This window comes from Vombatus ursinus, unplaced genomic scaffold, assembly GCF_900497805.2.
Source record: "Vombatus ursinus unplaced genomic scaffold, bare-nosed wombat genome assembly UNPS02014810.1, whole genome shotgun sequence".
NCBI lineage: Eukaryota > Metazoa > Chordata > Mammalia > Diprotodontia > Vombatidae > Vombatus > Vombatus ursinus.
The window spans coordinates 3,094,169-3,111,103 of NW_020954588.1; the positions used below are offsets into that span (position 1 = coordinate 3,094,169).

The 16,935-nt window shown below is 43.7% G+C and overlaps 1 protein-coding gene across 1 annotated transcript in view; it reads left to right on the forward strand.

Annotated features, from left to right (window-relative positions):
• RHBDD1 (rhomboid domain containing 1) overlaps positions 1-16,935 on the forward strand; it is a 172,029-nt gene extending 155,094 nt beyond the window's left edge. Inside the window, exon 7 of the mRNA XM_027876024.1 lies at positions 13,492-16,935. Within this exon, the coding sequence (XP_027731825.1) occupies positions 13,492-13,586 (95 nt within the window). The 3' untranslated portion in view covers positions 13,587-16,935. The remainder of the gene's footprint in view (positions 1-13,491) is intronic.

The following is a 16,935-nucleotide window of genomic DNA, read 5'->3' on the forward strand; positions in this document are numbered from 1 at the left end:
CTCTCTCTCTCTCTCCCTCTCTCTCCCTCTCTCCCTCTCTCTCTTTCTCTCTCCCTCTCTCTCTCTCCCTCTCTCTCTCTCTGTCTCTCTTTCTCTCGCTCTCTCTCTCTCCCTCTCTCTCTTTCTCTCCCCCACTCCTGCTTCCAAATAGAAAGCAGCATTTTAGGGCTGTAGACTCTTAGATCATGGATCTAGGACTGGAAGGGATGTGAGAGGCGATCTGCTCCAAGCCTGTCCTTTTATAGACTTTATCTTCCCTTCTTCCTTTACCTTGCTTCTATCTCATAGTGGCAAACACAGAGACAAGGCCTGGTGATAAAAGGATAGGAGAGGGATTCTTCCATCTTACCGTCGTCCTCCTATCCCACTACATACCGGTCCATGGCCACCACCTCTCCCCTCCATCCTCCCCTACTCCTCTTTCTTCTCTTCCTGCTCCCTCAAAGCTCTCATCCTTGTAGCCTACATCACCAAAGGGTGTGCTGAGGCTACTTGCTGAGGGTGGTATGTGAGGACTGCTCATAAACCAAGAGTCATCAAGACTCAAGGATAGAAGTGGTACCTTACAAAGCACCAGACATACTCAGGCATGTTCAAAAAGGATCACCTCACTGCTGGGTTAGTGGCTTAGGTGTTCATGTTTTCTACTCAAGTCTTAGAGATCTGGGCTAAGTCCCAAATCGCTCCTCAACAAAGACAAGGACCTCTCACGTCTTTGAGGTCAAACAGGCAAGGCTTCCATCCAGCCTCCGAGTTTACAGATTCCAGAAGCCCACACATGGTGGGTGATATGGGAACTCCGCTTATCTCTTTTGAGAGGATAAAAGGTTAAGTCACCAATGACATTCCGGTGAAGCTTCTCTCCCCCCACCCCCAGCTCCAGGGCCAACGAGCCCTGAGTTGGGTGTTAGAAGTACAGAAATAGAATCCCCCTGTGGTGAGCTTAATTCTCCTGATCACTGACAGGCAGCCCACCCTCCAGGAGCATTTACAATCAGCTGGTGCCTGGGTCTGGCACAACAATGCATGTTTAGCCTTCTTTTCTTCCGTTGTTATTGTGCTGTATTGTTCTCAGATGATACCCTTAGCCCAGGCCTTGCTGATTGGCTTACCCTCTGATGCCCAGCAGTGACGTACTATAACTGCAGATTTCAGATTTTCACTGAAACAGTTTGTCTCTGTCTGGCTCCACCTGCTTTCAGCTCTTAAGGAAGGCTTTGAACTGGGCTGTTTTTCCTTAGATTACAAGGACTTTAGGCATGTTTCCCTAGGTCAGGGTAGTTATATGCAGATAGTAGTATCTCTGCCTAGAACTGGGAACAAGCCATTCTTCCCTTATTTTAGAGAACAAATTCTCTAACAGAAGAGGTTGAGATGATCATTATCCTGTTCCTTAAATGATCCCTCCAGTCCTACAAGAGAATTGTAGAATTTCAGATTCGGAAGAGACCTTGGTGGCTCTCCAGTCCAACCCATCCCTAAAAAAGAAACCCCATTATAATTCTCATTGGCTCTGCCTTATCAGGATTCCTTCTGAGGCAGTTCTTGTTTTTCCTGACTTTTCTTACTGCCTGGTCCTGAGCAGGGTGGGAAATGATCCTGGCACAGGAGGGGTGGGAGGGAAATGGAGAATCATCAGTAAGTTGAAGGTACTACAAGGTGGCACCATATTCCCATCCTCTCTGAGCGGGTGCCTGTTTCTTAGGATCAAGGGTGAAGAGAGTTCTCCAGAATGCTTCTAGAAGTGGAAGGACATTTACCTTGAGATCTCTCTTTCCAAGGGTTAAGGACAAGATCATGGCAGAACAATACCTTTGGACAATTCCACTGGGAACTCCCAGCATGAAGCTGAGAGGGGACCTGCCCCTATCACTGTCTCATCCTGCTAACTACAGGAATGTTAAGTGAAGGATTATCTAGTGCTCACTGCTCAAAGCTCCCATTGTATCTCCACGGAGCAAGATGGAAAAAAAAAAAACTGGTGCTTTGGAAAGATGATGCGTGATGACCCAGGGTCATAGCTGCCTTTTCCAGCCCAGTATTGTTCTCCCTAGAAGGAAGACTTTAGTTCTTGTTCAGAGTATTCAAATAGGAAGTCTAGAAACCTGGATTCTGGTCCCCTGGCTCTCCCCTATGTACTAGCTAGGTGACTTCCAGCAAGTTGTTTAATGTCCCAAGTCTCAATTTCTTCCTGTAAAATAAGGCCAGCCAGGAAATTACAGGTCCATAGTTAGTACCTCCTATCCTCAAAGCTATTGAATACGTTGCTTGGTCCCTCCATCTCTTCCTACCATTCGCACCATGGACCAGATGATCTTTCCAAGCCCCTAAAAGCTCTGATTCTATGCATTGTCCTACAGTAGGACATTAATAATAAAGTAGGTGAGCTAGAATTACATCACTAGGTTCACAGTTTCAGAAGCCATTGACAAGTCAACTTGTCTATCCATTGATTACAGGAAATGATTACCAGCTGGAAATTGGGTATTCTCTATTCTAGAAACCCAATCTAAAGAGAATTAAATCCAAAGATAGATGTGCAGATACAGTTAATACCGCTTCTGTGAAACCTCCTCTAGAAAAGAAAGGCTCGAGCTTGTAGATAGCAAGACCAATATACAGATTTTGTGGTTTGTGAGGATATGATGGGACCGACCTCCACCTGTCAGAGGAGGGATGTCGTTCAAGCCACTTGTAGACCTACTAGCTCTTGACAGGCCCCAGGCCCCAGCCAGAACCTGCTGCAGCACCTTCCTGCCAAAACTACAACATCAAAGACTGCTCTTTGGCAGCTCCTGTGCCTGGCCCCACCAGGACAGAAGCAGCCAATTCACTTAAGGTTATCAGCCAAGTAATTAAGGGAAAAGGGGGAAAAAAAAAAGAAAGGGAAAAAAAAAACTTCCCCTGGCAGGAAATGTCAGGTTAATGCTGGAGGCATTGATAGATTTCCAGGATTCATTGCACTAACAGCTATCCCCCAGAGCTCTCCCTATGCAAATGAGCACAGGCCAAGGCCTAGAGAAGAATTGGTCTGTGCCTCTCAAAAAACCCGTTTGATGGACACTGCAGAAAAATTGATCACATACCCAGATCCTGACTTTGGGAGAACTGGGAGAATGATACAAGGAGGGAAGATTTTTGGAGGAGAATTGGCATAAAAAGGGTCCTCTGAGAATACACAGAAACACCTTATTTATGAAGGCTATGGGTTTCTTAAACTGTTTTAAAAATATCAATAATAAATCATTTGTTAAATCAGTAATCAAACAAGAGTCAATAAAGGTGCTATGGTGGCAGGGGTGGGAGTAGTCTACTATTAGATTCCTAATTGGGATTTGGAATGGTGAAGAGCCTACAGATAATTCTAGAAAAAGCCTCCAATAACCAGGTAGAGTGCATAATAGCAAGTGTATGTTCTAGGTCTAGGTCTGAACTCTGATTAGTTATTTGGTTTTGTTTTGTTTGGGGGGTGGGGCCTGCTATGTATTTATGTATGTCATGAACTTTCTCTTTACCCTGCTGTAGAGGAAACCTGATGTGACATAGAAGCTGCTAGATGCTGGCATATAGTCCCTGGGTATCAGACCAGTTACTAGACAATAAACAGCCTCATAATATCCAGTGCAGCAGCTTCCGAGGGCCCATCTGCTTCCAAATAACCCGAATTCTGCTTACTGTGCGGAATGCTTTGTTGACTGGAATTTGTCCTAGTTTCCTTCAGCAGTGTTCTCTACGTGACTTTGCTTCCATCTGCTGGAAGATGGAAATAGTGAGAGGTACCAGAATTCAGATTGACGTTGGTTAGGTGCCTACTATGCGCAGGGCATGTGGGGATAAAAATAAAAGACGGACAAAGACAGAGATAGATGGAGAGAGGGGGAGAAGGACAGAAACAGTGCGGGAGGGGAGAAGAAATGAAAAAGGAGAGAGAGAGAGAGAGAGAGTGAGAGAGAGAGATACCTTTGCCCTCAAGGAGTTTACAGTTCCTTTTGCGGGATAGGACTTGTACAGGATGGTTGAGGGTGAGAGGGGCAAAGGAGAGATCCAGGCAAGGGGAGTAATCTTGGGAAATCTGAGGAGGGGAGAGATGTGGATTTAGGGAAGGATTATAGATCTGACCAGAAGGGACCTCAGAGGTCATGGACCTCAGAGGTCATTGACACCAGAGGTGTCAAATACTCCGAAGTGTAGCAGAAACCAGATTAAAATATAATTGGGAAATATTTAATTAAATAAAAATACAAGAGAATGTAGATACTATTACATTTTTAAAACTAAGCCAATATGTGGAGCTTTGTATGTGCTTTGGTATCTCCCATTTCTGTATGAGTTTGATAGCACTGATCTAAACCACCACCCTCACTTTAGAGCTGAGAAAATCGAGGCCCAGGGAAATTGCCCCTTTGATGTTAAAGATCTCTTAGAAAGAAGATTTTGGGGGCAGCGAGGTGGCGCAGTGAATAGAGTGCCGGCTCTGGATTCAGGAGGACCTGAATTCAAATCCGGCCTCAGACACATAACACTTACTAGCTGTGTGACCCTAGACAAGTCACTTAACCCCATTGCCCAGACCAAAAAAAAAAAAAAAAAAAGATTTTGACCCTTGCCTACTGGAGTAGTACTGACAACCCTAAAGAGGATGTGTGTTGTGTGTTCATGCATGTGTATGTGCACAGGCATATTACATGCGTGAGAGTGATATGGAAGAGTGATGGTAGGACTAGGGTTCCTACTGATACTGGGGTTGGTTGGTTAAAGTATTTGTAACAACAAAGTGATATGTTTTACACTCATCTCTTCATTCTGTCCTCCCAACAACCTTAGATGGTAGGTACTATAGGTATCATTTCTCCCATTTTACAAACAGGAAAACTGAGGCTCAGAGAGATTAAGCTCCTTGCCCAGCATCACATAGCTAGAAAGTGTCAGAGGATTTAAAACCAGGATTCCTCAATATCATTTTTTTTTTCTTTTTCTAACGTAAAATTAACTTTTGGCTCATGTTTCCTTTAATCTTCCAGGACATGCCATTTATTCTTTCTGAGATCATCCCAAGTTTACTTTTTAATTGGGAGAAATTTCTAGGCCAGAAGAACTCCCAAAGGGGAAAGGCAGTCTTTTGAAGCGACCCACAACTTCTTTGCAACTTACTGACACATCAAATGTGATGGGCTCAGCCAGGGCAACTTTGGACCATTGACCAAAGACACTCTTTTAATAGGACAAGGGAACATTGGAACTTCCCCAAAGCATTGCTAGTTGACACAGCTCCTTAGCTAGAACATCACTACCCACACAGATCAACCTCAGCTGTCTGACAGACTTCAGAAACGTTTCCCCCAAATACACGTCATCCCCTTTGCTAAAATTTGCATGGTATTGGGTTTTTGGAAAGATGCAATGAAGTCAATTCAATCAAAGGGGAACTCTAGAACCCTACATTTACAAAATACATTCATTTGCACAAAGAAGTATAGGATTATTTTTCCTGCTGAAAATTTACTTGTCTCCATATATGAATAAAGTGTTCAGGCCTTGGCCTGCTTTTTGTGGTGGGGGCTGGTTGCCCACTTCTCTCCCCAAGTAGGCGTTACATCAAAAAAATGTTCATTTTAATCTTAATAAGCACTGAATATTGCTGGAGCTCTCAAAATAGATGGGAAGAGTTAGGGAGTCATAGCATGTCACATAGTGCTGGGAAAAACCGTAAAGGGTCTCGGGTATAACCCCCCTCATTTTATAGATTAAGAAATGGAGGGAAAAAAAAGAAAAAAGAAAAGAAAAGAAACGGAGGCCTAGAGAGGACAAGTTATCTAAACAATAGCAGGGTTATCTAAGCCTCAAATGAGGTAACATCCGTAGAATGCTAGCTACATAAATTCTACCATTGAAGCAGTCATTGTCTTAGCTACTGTTTGGTTCAGAGAGGGGAAAAAGGTTCCAAAATGATGGATCTAGTCACCTTAATCATCAAATTGGTTTTGATTAATCATGCTCTTTAAGAGAGCCTACAGAAGTAATTGACTTAAAAGCCAGTGGTCATAGGTGCACAAAGCCTTGGATCAGTGTGGGGGCTCTCCTTTTCAACCTTTGTCCCCAAATCAAGACATCAACAGCATGGTAATTTTATAAATTTAGGACATAGAGTTGAATGTGTTCTCTCATTTTCTTTCAGGAGTTCTTAACCTGGATTCTGTGAATTTTGTTATTGTTGCTATTACTATTATTATTTTGGTAATAGAATTTCGATATACTTGGTTTCCTTTGCAATTCCATGTATTTTATTTTATTCATTTAAAAACATTATTCTGAGAAGAAGGTCCCACAGGCTACATTAGACACTGCCCCAAAGGGTTAGAATAAATTTAAAGTGCTTTGCAAAACAGAAGAGCTCTGTAAATGCTGACTATAATAATTATTATTATTATTATATTTTTAAAAGCTACATGACCCAAAAAGATTAAGAACCCTTGAATTTTAAATGGTTCTTCCTTTGTAAATTATAATGAAGTGTTGGTGCACATGATGATTATGGGTTCCCTTTGAGTGAGATGAGGTGACTAAGTATATAAAGTCATACTTAATAAGCTACTCAAGATGAGTGCCTTCTTACTGTTACCACAGATTTCCTTTTCTTTCTCAAAAAGTCAGTTTTATGGTTGGTCCCAAGTTCTTAAGCTGAATTTTTTTGTTGTTGTTGTCTTTGTCAGTGAATTAAAATATTTGACACTCATCCCTTCAGGGAGTAGGTTTTTTTTTTTTGATGTTGTTTTTTTTTCTTTGCAATCTATGGAATTTGATCAAAGTAACAACCTTGAAAGAGAAAGACAGAGAATTCAAATCACCCACTGCCCTTACTCGACAATAGCAAACCCAAAGGATGGTGGTGATTTATTCGGACGCTTATCTGGCAAAAAAAAAAAAATGACATTTAAGCCACCTCATTGGAGGGGAAGGTGTAATGCCCTCTGATCTCATTTCAGTACGATTTCACTGTTCGGTGCAGAGCTATTGTGAGGTCGTAGATGAGGTCTGTGACTCCTAGCCAATCGAATGCCTCTGCAGTGCTGATAGGGGCAGTGAACAGAATTGAAACTTGTCAGCTTCTAAATCTGCTTGCTCTTTTTAGCCATTCTTATCAGGACAGAATTGCCTCTGCCCCTTGGGAGGAGAACGGGAAGGTCAGTCATTGCGTTATGCATCAGGTTGGAGATCTGAAGCGTGTTTGATAAAGTACCAGGAGCAGATAGAATGAGTCAGTAGATCTTACTATCCAACTTCTGGTGGATAATTGAGTTAAATCATTTTAGTCTGGACTTGTGTTCCTGAAGTCCTTCGAAGCAGACTCCATTCTTCTCCGAGTCAGGCTGGATTCATTCCTGACCCTGCATTTTACATCTGCCTATTACGGAGCCTCATGATGTTGGTGCTTCACCCTTCCACAAACCTGTAAAACACTCTTGGGTAACATGTCAGGCCTGTGTCGGGAGCTCTTGTGTGGTGTAGGGTGAAAAACTGGAAGAGGAATCTGATGGTCTCTGCCCCCATGCTACCTAGATGACTTTTGGCAAACCCCCTCATTATTCTATCCATTGTACTACCTGTCTGCCTAGAATTGGGAAGACCTGAATTCCATATCTGGCCTCAGACACTGACCAGATGGGTGACCCTGGGCAAGTCACTTAACCGTGTTTGCCTCAGTTTCCTCATCTGTAAAATGAGCTGGAGAAGGAAATGGCAAACCACTCCAGTATCTTTGCCTAGAAAACCCCAAATGAGATCACACAGAGTCAGACACAGCTGAACAACAACTTTCTGATTCCAGGCCTGGTGCTCTATCTACTGTGCCGCCTAGATGCCCTCTCAAAAATGTGAGAAGTATTATTAAATCTAATTGTCTCATTTTACAGGGGAGGAAACTGAGGTCTAAGAGAGGGGAGTGACTTGCCCAATGTTGCACAGAGGGAGAGATGTCTCTTTTCCACATACACAGTTGTGTTGTGCTTATATTTTCAAGCAAGGATATTTCAGGTTCTTGCTAAATGCCTTGATTGCATCTATTTTAATGAGGAACATCAATCTTTTTTAAAAAAAAAAAACCACAGCTGAAAATCTTTGGATCGGTGGAAGGATCCATCTTCTTAGCCTGCTTTGAATGGGATCCCAGTGTATTCTTGGTCCTTGGATAAAATGCTTGTTAATGCTAACAGTGACACCATCTATTCTAGCTGAAGCCACTTTTCCTGGTCTTTCTCAGTTAAAATGGTTCTTACATTAAAATGTTGATCGGAGAGTTTAAGAAGGTCTGGTTCTAAGAATCCTGTGTGAAGATGTCTAAATTCCACATGCCCAAGCTTTCCACCTCCGTATCGATATCTGAAGGATCTCGTGTGTCACAGAGAAAGAAGGCTGGATCCTGGGATGTTGGGGGAGGAGCCAAATGAGTGGGTGATAAAAAAGAGCACGAGGGCCAAGCAGGCTCCCTCAGCCTTGCCCCTCTCCAGTACGTCGCAGCCACTCGGGGAAACAGCGTTGATGAGCTAACTGACAAAGCAGGCACCTGAGCCGCAAGGTGTTGATGGACTGATTGACATCAAATTTGCAGTTCCCTGGGAGGCAGCAGAGGTCCAAATTCAGCTGACAATGGTCAGAGCGAAAGAAGGAAAGCAGAAAGCGCAGCCCAGTGCCCAGGGATGAAGTAATCCAGACTCCACACGTCATGTGAAAAACTCCAGAGCGTTGGGTCAGAGCATTCAAGAGGAGGTTTCACAGGAACCCAGGAAAAGGTTGATGTTAAGGTCTAAAGGGTTTATTCAACTACCCCCAGCATAGAAAATAACTGCGTGGAGAACAAACCACCACATGCGATGAGATAAAGTGTTACTCAGCAGTGATAGGACTGAATCAAACTGAGGAGACAGTTAACAGCTGGTGGAGATTGGAATCTCAGGAACAGAATGCCTCTGTGTCCTATTGCGTCCTATCCATTTAATCTTCATATTCGTCGAGTCCTTCCCTGCTTCTTTTTCTCTTGTTTCTTCTAAGCAGTGTAGGCATTATTAGCCCCATTTTACAAATAAGGAAATTGAGGCTCAGGCACCGCCTTGGAGTGCCTTGTTCACCGTCACAAGGCTATTAGATGGTAGGGCTGAGACTAGAACCCAGTTCTTTCTTGAACATAGGATCATAGATTTAGAGCGGTAAGGGACTTGGACAGTCAACTAGCTAGGTGGCGCAGCAGATAGTGTTGAGCTTGGAATTGGGAAATCCTGTGTTCAAATCCCACCTTAAGACATTTACTAGCTTTATGATCCTGGGCAAGATTCTTAAGAGTTCATACTGTGTAAGATGTGGTAAATCACATGGGAAAAGGTCTTCCCTTCCTTCCTTCCTTCTTTTCTTCCTTCTTTCTTTCTTTCCTTCTTTCCTTCTTTCTTTCTCTCTTTCTTTCTTTTTTCCTTCTTTCCTCCTTTCTTCCCTCCTCTCCTCTCTCTCCTTCCTCCCTTCTTTCTTCCTTTCTCTCTTCCCTTCTCCCTTTCTTACTTCCTTCCTTCCCTCCTTCCCTGCTCTCCCTCCACCCTCTCTCCTCAGTCTCCTTCCTTTTTCCCTTCCTTCCTTCAGACACTGAAGATAAAAGGGAGTATGACAAGATGGATAGAGTACTGGCTTTGGAATCAAGATGGCCTGAGTTTAAGTGCTGCCTGACATATACTAGCTGTATAACCAGGAACAAGCCACTTATCCTCTCATTGTCTGTCTTCAAAAACCACTCTTTAAGATTATAAGACTCAGATGAGAGAGGGAGTTACCATACTAGGAGTTCCCACACCAATGAAACCACAGGTCCAAGTCAAAAAAAAAAAAAAAGATGGCCAGTCTATTTTATGTCTTCCTTTCTTGTCAGTTGAAAAAGAACAGCCACTCTCTGCCTACTGTACATAGGATGAATGTGTCTGCTCTTTTGACTTGCTCCATGGCTCGCTTGTGTACTGCCACGTGTTTTGGGGGCATTTCTTCAGCCTGCCCAGCTTCCAGTGCCCTTCAGTATCAGGTATGTCAGTCCCAGCAACAGTATTCTTCTTCAGCCTTCCCCGTGACAGCATCATCCTTCCAAGCCCTGGAGCTTGAAGGGTAATTCCACAGTCTGCCCTTTTGTCCTCCCCCTTTCAGAGAAATATTTATTTCTACGCCCTCCTTTTAAGAGTAAGCTGAAGAAAAGGCCAGAGTACAGTGTGGACCCCTCTGGGACCTTGCAGTCGACTTCAGCCTCCATGAACTCATTCCCTGTGACTCTCTGGAGTGAGGTTGCCACGTTGAACTTGCTTCTGAATCTGCTCACAGCCAGTTGTGAGTTCCACGGACATCTGGAATGGGTTGCCACATGTTGAACCACAGTCACCAGTGCAATTGAGAATATGTAGTTGTTATTATTAAAAGCAACTGTTAGAAAAGTTAGCAGAAGGGGAATCTGGACATCATCATACAAACGAGTCCCCAAATGGAATAGCATAGAATGTTGACCATACCATTCTCAAGTGTATGTGGATCTTCTGAACCGCTGATAAGCATCCTGTGTGGAGGAGGGGTTGCTATGTGAAGTAGAGGGTACTTGAGTATAAGCTCCTGGGGGTAGGGACTTTTTCATCCTTGTATCTCTCCCCACACCTCTAGCAGTCCTCTGTACATAGAAGGTGCTTAATAGAGCCTCAAGGAATACTTTTGATCTTATTCCTTCAATAGATCCAAGATCCATGTTTTCCTACTCCATGCAGTTCTCATCCAGGTCTTTCTTTGGATCATAGATCTAGGTTTGGAAGGAAGCTTCCAAGTTATCTAATCCAGTCTTAAGAACTGTGATCAATTTAATGACCAACCGTGATTTCAGAGGACTGATCATGTGTGCTATTCAATTCCTGACAGAGAAATGGTAGACTCAGGGCATGGAATGAAATATATTTTTCGGAAGTAACCAAATTTTTAAAAAAACAGAAGTTATCTAGTCCAAACTCTTCATTTTACAGATGAGGAAACTGAGACCTAGAAAGGTTAATTGACTTGACCAAAGTCATAGAGATAGATAGTAAGTTGCATAGCCAAGATTTGAACTCAGGTCCAGGTCTCTGTAGAGAAGATGTACCCGACCAACTGTAGGCCTCCCTCTAAATTTTGTTTTTCATATGTCATAGGTGCCGATGCAATTCACTTCCACTCAAAAAACATTTATTAAGCACCTCTTGTCTACAAGGTTCTGTGCTTAGGATACAAGGACCAAAACCCCCAAAAATACCAAACTAGTTTGCGTCCTCAAGGCAGTGATATTTCACTGGGGAGGGTGAGGGAGGAGGGTGCCCAAAGTATTCACAGATAAGTAAATCCAAAGTAATTTGAGGAGCAGTGGCAGAACGATGGAGGAGCAATTCACAATGGTGGAAAAGAAGGAAATCTTCATGGAGGATGTCGTGTTTGATCTGTGCCTTGACGATGAAGAGGGAGTCATTCCAGTCATGAGTAACGGCCTTTTGTAAATGCACCGAAGGGCGAGATGGAACGTCAGGTGCAAGGAACTTGACTAATGGATGGCACGTAGAGTACCTCAAAGGAGATGACATAAGATAAGGCTGAAAAAGGTGAAGAAGGCCTTGAACGCCATGCCTAAGCATTCGGATTATGTCCTAAAGACAGTAGGAAGGTTCGCCAGGGGACTTTGAGCAAAGCAGTGGCGTGCTTAGCCCTGAGCCTTAGGAAGATTATCCTGCCAGCCATGTGGATGGGAGGGAGAGAGACTAGAAGCTGGAGACCGACTAGAAACTGATTAAAATGGTGCAGGGGAGAGGTGGTGGTGCCAATATGAGAGGAAATAAGAGACAAGGGATGGGGAGGTGTGATTCAACAGGTTGGAGAAGCAGCAGATGGACGAGGTGAACAAGGGAAAAGTTGCTCATGCTATAAATCTAGGTGATGCAAAGGATTGTAGTGCTCTCTATAGAGATGAGGAAGTTAGGGTTTGGGAGGGGATTTCCTCTCTCCCACCCCCTCCTCTTCCCTGTCCTCTTTCTCCTCTCCCCTCCCCTCCACTGAAGGCTTCCTTTTAGGGAGAGGCTGGGTGGCCACTCCTGGGTACCAGGTTAACTGAATGATCTATAAAACCTTTTCCAGCTGACATTCTGGGGTTACAGAAGGCCCTGAATGCCAGGCTGAGGAGCTCAGACGTTATTCTCTAGAGAGTGGAAAATTAGTTGCCTGACTTGCTGCTCCATTTACTTGGAAAATGCCCCTGTTTTTGTGATTCCAGCAGCATCTCCTCCACATGACTCACCATTGGAAAAGATGGAAGTCATTTTATTAGATTAGAGGGTTAGCTCCTTAAAGGAAGGGGGCCAGCTGTATCCCTCTCACAGTGCCTGGCACACCACTCAGCAACATACAGTGAGCACTTAGTAAGCGAGGCTGCCATGAGGAGATCTGCAGAGGGTTGAACCACCCTGGATCAGCAAAACCTCTATTGTTACCTGTTTGCCAAAACAAGGGAGTCTTCCCGTTATTATTTTAGTAACGAAAAAGGCCACGTGATCTCTTGCAAACATTCTGCCTGCATTTCTCATTTGCCAGCCTGAATGTACTGATCAGTACATGAGCACAGGGTCCCCTGTGGGTGCTTGTCCAAGCCGGCAGGGAAGGTTAGGAAAGCTGGGGGCCAACAGGGGAAAAGGAGGGCTCTGAGGAGGGGGAGGGGGGGAGGATGAGGAAGAAGAAGAGGGAAAGGAGAAGGAGGAAGAAGAAAGGGAGGAGAAGACACCAAAGGGCGTATAATATGGAGAAAGCTATGTATTTCTTCTGCCCACTGAAAGCTCTGAGACCCGACTCTTAGTGAATCAACAGCTCAAAATAAATACTCTCATGCCAGGAATCGTGTAATTTTCTGGCACTTACAGATATCTTTTTTTAAAAATATTTTTAAAATTCCATTTTTAAGTCCCTCCCTTCACCTTCCTCACTACCACCCACTCACCCTTATTGTGAAATATTTGACTAATTTGCCTGCCTACCTCTAGTGGACAGGAGCCTTGTGTGTAAGTGACATTTGGCAAATCATACCCTAAGACATCTGACTGTTCCACCTTGGCTGACTAGCCTGACGCAGCTTAGTGGTACAATGGCTAGATCCCTGGGATTGAAGTCAGGAAGGGCTGAATTCGAATCCTTAATCTGACACTGACTAGTGGTGTGACCCTGGCAAGTCAGTTAACCTCTGTGGGCCAAGTTTCCTCATTTGTAAAATGAGAGGTTTGATCTTAATGGCCTCCAGAGTCATCATAAGTTAACTAGCCTCAATTGCAGATATAGCTCCTCATGTTTGTTGTTGTTGTTGTTAATATAAAGATGGCACCAAAGTAGAACAGTAGCAGGTTTCAGCACCCGGGCATGTACAGTGAATGATCAGTATCCAGGGACTATCTGATTCTCACTCCACTTTTTTTTTTTTAATTGCAGTTGGAGTTAACAGTGGTCCCCCACCCTATGGATTCAGTCTTCCTCCAGAAGATGAAATGAGAACGCAAAGACTCAAGAGATTTGACCGTCGCTGAAATTACCCAGCATCTTGTGAATCATCGGTCCAGTTTCCCAAGTGTTAACCACCAGATTCATTCCAGAAGCCTCCGGTTTGCTCTGAGGAAAACCAAAGCACTCTCCTTGAAGCACTCCTCCAACCTGAGTGACTCATTCAACAGACCTCGCAAGTTGGGAGTCACGTGCCCCACTGGCAATTTTGTGGAAAGGGCCTCCCCTGTGACAAGAGCACCACCTTTCCTGTTGGATGTCCCCACGGCCACCGTGGAAGGCTCTTGGAGTTTGGGACCTTCCATGCCAAATTTTGTTTTCTCCCATTCAGGAAGACCATTGCCTCATTCTGGATGGTGGATCTGCTCTTAGAAGTGGCCAGACGTGTGGCTCCCTCCTCATCTTCCCGATAGGCCACCTTAGTGACTCTGGTGGAACTTCCTTGACTGCACACCTCACGTTCTCTCCAGGCGTCTTTGGGTGGGTGTGATGTTCACATTTTAGTTCCTTTGTGTGTGTGTTGCTATTGTTTAAACAACACATTTCATTGAAAAGATCTCAGGAAGAACTTGGGGACAGAGATACACATTTTAACCATTATGAGACACCAGCATTTTGTATCTGTCAGCTTTGCCTCAAGTATATAAATCTGTGTAAGTTATCTGACTGCCCTCAGGGAACTCGGAGTTGAAAATTCCTTTCTAGAGCAAGTGATATCTTGTAAAATTAAAAGACTCCCGATTTGGTCACCAAAACAAGCTCCATATTCAGTTGTCTTGACTCGACGCCCCCAGCAGCTATCTGTCAGTTAGCGTCATCACCATTTTTAAGCTGCCCTTGTGCTAATGCCATCAGCTGCCTCAAAGACAAAGTCAGAGTAGCACTGATGTGTTCTTAGAGTTGGTCTTAGTAAAAGTTGGAAGCAGGTATCTCCAAAGAGAATTTTCCCAATTTGGTTTTAATCATGGGTTCTCAAGACTAGACACACTGAAGAAGTAATTGCCAATTAGTGTGATGTATGTGCCCCAGGAGTACCTGACTGTGATGGTAAGAGGTAAGGAGGCATGGTAGATGTCCAGTAGGGCTTGGAGACAGGAAGACCGGGGATTGAATCCTGCCTGTGATCCTCTTAGATTTCAGTAGGATGAATGCTCCCACTGTGGAACGTAAGCTCCTGGAGGGCAAAAACTGTCTTTTTTTTTTTTACTTTTCATCCCTCAGTGCCTTCCACGGTGCCTGGCACATAGTTGGTTTTTAACAAATGTTTGTTAAACGAACGAATGATATCAAGTAGACGTATGAACATGGACAACTCACTGACCCCCTCTAACTCGTTTCCATTTCTGTAAAATGGCAATACCTTTAGTAACTACCTCACAGGGCTGTTGTGAGGTTAAAATGATGCTTATAAAGCATTTTGTAAGCCTTACCGTACTATTTAGATTTCTATTATTATTCTAATCTCTGACAGATCAATAGATGATCCGTTGAGCTCCTTTATCATATATATGTACATTTGTATGCGTGCATATTTGCTCACAATATTAGTTATGTTGTGCCTTAGTCAGCTTCATATAATCTTTTCAGCTGAGAAAAGGAGTCTAATCACTGTGTTGCAGAATTGGGGGATGAATGACTGCTTCTTTCCTTCCACTGAAAATATTTGTTGTTTAACACAGTAACGTTACTAATGGACAAGGATGCAAGGCCAGAATTTTTGAAAATAAGAAATGTAGCATTGGAGGGGAATGCCTCACTGGGGAAGCAGAGGATAACCAATCACCAAGATCACCTCTTCTCCCCAAATGAAAACAAGTGTAGGACAACAATGTTGACCACCATGATGTGCTTTGTTTTGACCTTCTCAAGGAAGCCATCTTTTAAAAATCATTGTAGCTATTTTGTTAAACCAGAAGGCCTTTCTCGTGCTAAGGCATATGATTTTTTTATATTCTTTTGTTCCCCCCGGAACTCTGGGTTAGGAGAGAATGTGTGGCCAGCACTATGATGTGGGCACCATGGGAGCCTTAGAAGATTAACTTTCCCAACATGGCAGCCCCACAGACTTGGTCCATTATTTGGAGGTGGTATTTGAGTTCTGTCTGATTCCTACGCTGTTGTTTAGTAGTTCCATTTTGACTTGGAGTCCCTCTAATTGCACCTGCTTTTACTTCTGTTTTCCTTGGGATTTTAGAACTAGTTTTACAATGGCAATATTTACTTATAATGACTTGGAGTATTCCACGTGCAACCAAGGCCAAAGGGATATATGCACCTTTTTTATTCTTTTTTTTTCTTTCTCAACAGTGGCTCCTCTTTTTGAACACAGGCTGGTGCTGGCACCATGCTAAGTAGTCTGTGACCAAAGGTGGATGTTTCTGTGTTGGTCAGTGGCATTTCTTGTGTTTGTTTCCAGCATCCACCAAAGCAAGTGCCTTGAGGGTTAATAGCATAACCCCAGCAGATCAACAAAGAGGTTATCATAGGCTTGGCCTTTCTGCCCCTACTCTTGGTTTCCTGGGAGAGCTTTTTAAATATTATAGGAAAGGTTAGCCAGTACTTTCGATTTAGGCCCTGAATATGCTGCCTTTGCAATGGCCTTCGTAGTCATCCTTTCCTTTCCGTGCCATCACTCAGGTCAAGCCTTATAACTCACACCTGGACTATCGAAGTCCCATGCTCCCCTCCCCCATTGTTCTCCTTTTTCATCCTAGAACATTGCCCATCATGTCACTGTGCTGCCCTCAAAACCTTAACAACTTCCCATTATTTGGAAAGACAGGTCAGGGCCGGATTGTATTTGACTGAGAAGCCTGGACTTTCTCCTAGAGAATGTATATGCATATACACACATATACATTTCATACACACACACACACACACACCCTATCTAATTCATTCTCCATTGAATGGGACATGAGCACACTCCACTCCTTCTCCACCTTCTCCGTCCCCCCTCTCGGCTTTCTTTTTATACTGTTCATTCCAGTTAGTCTGTCCTCTCCTTTCCTCAATATGTATTGATATCATAATTGTTCTTTGAAGTCCAGCTCAGCCTCACCCTTTACACCTTCTACCTACCTACCACCCACAGTGCACTCTCCCTTCCCTAACCCCACATCAAACGTTTTTTAAAAAGCCTATATTATTCACTTGACACTTGTCATACATGGCCTTATAGCACTGATTTCCTATGTTGCTGTGCCCTGTCTCCCTGTCTAGATTGTAAGCTCCTTGAGGGCAGGGACTGTCTTAGACTTCCTTTTGTCCTCCAGCGTGCAGCCAATAGAGGTTCATTAAATGTCTGTGAATAGAAACGAAAACACTTGGTTTTACAGTCACCAAAAGGATGAATAAAAGCAAGTGAACCCAGTT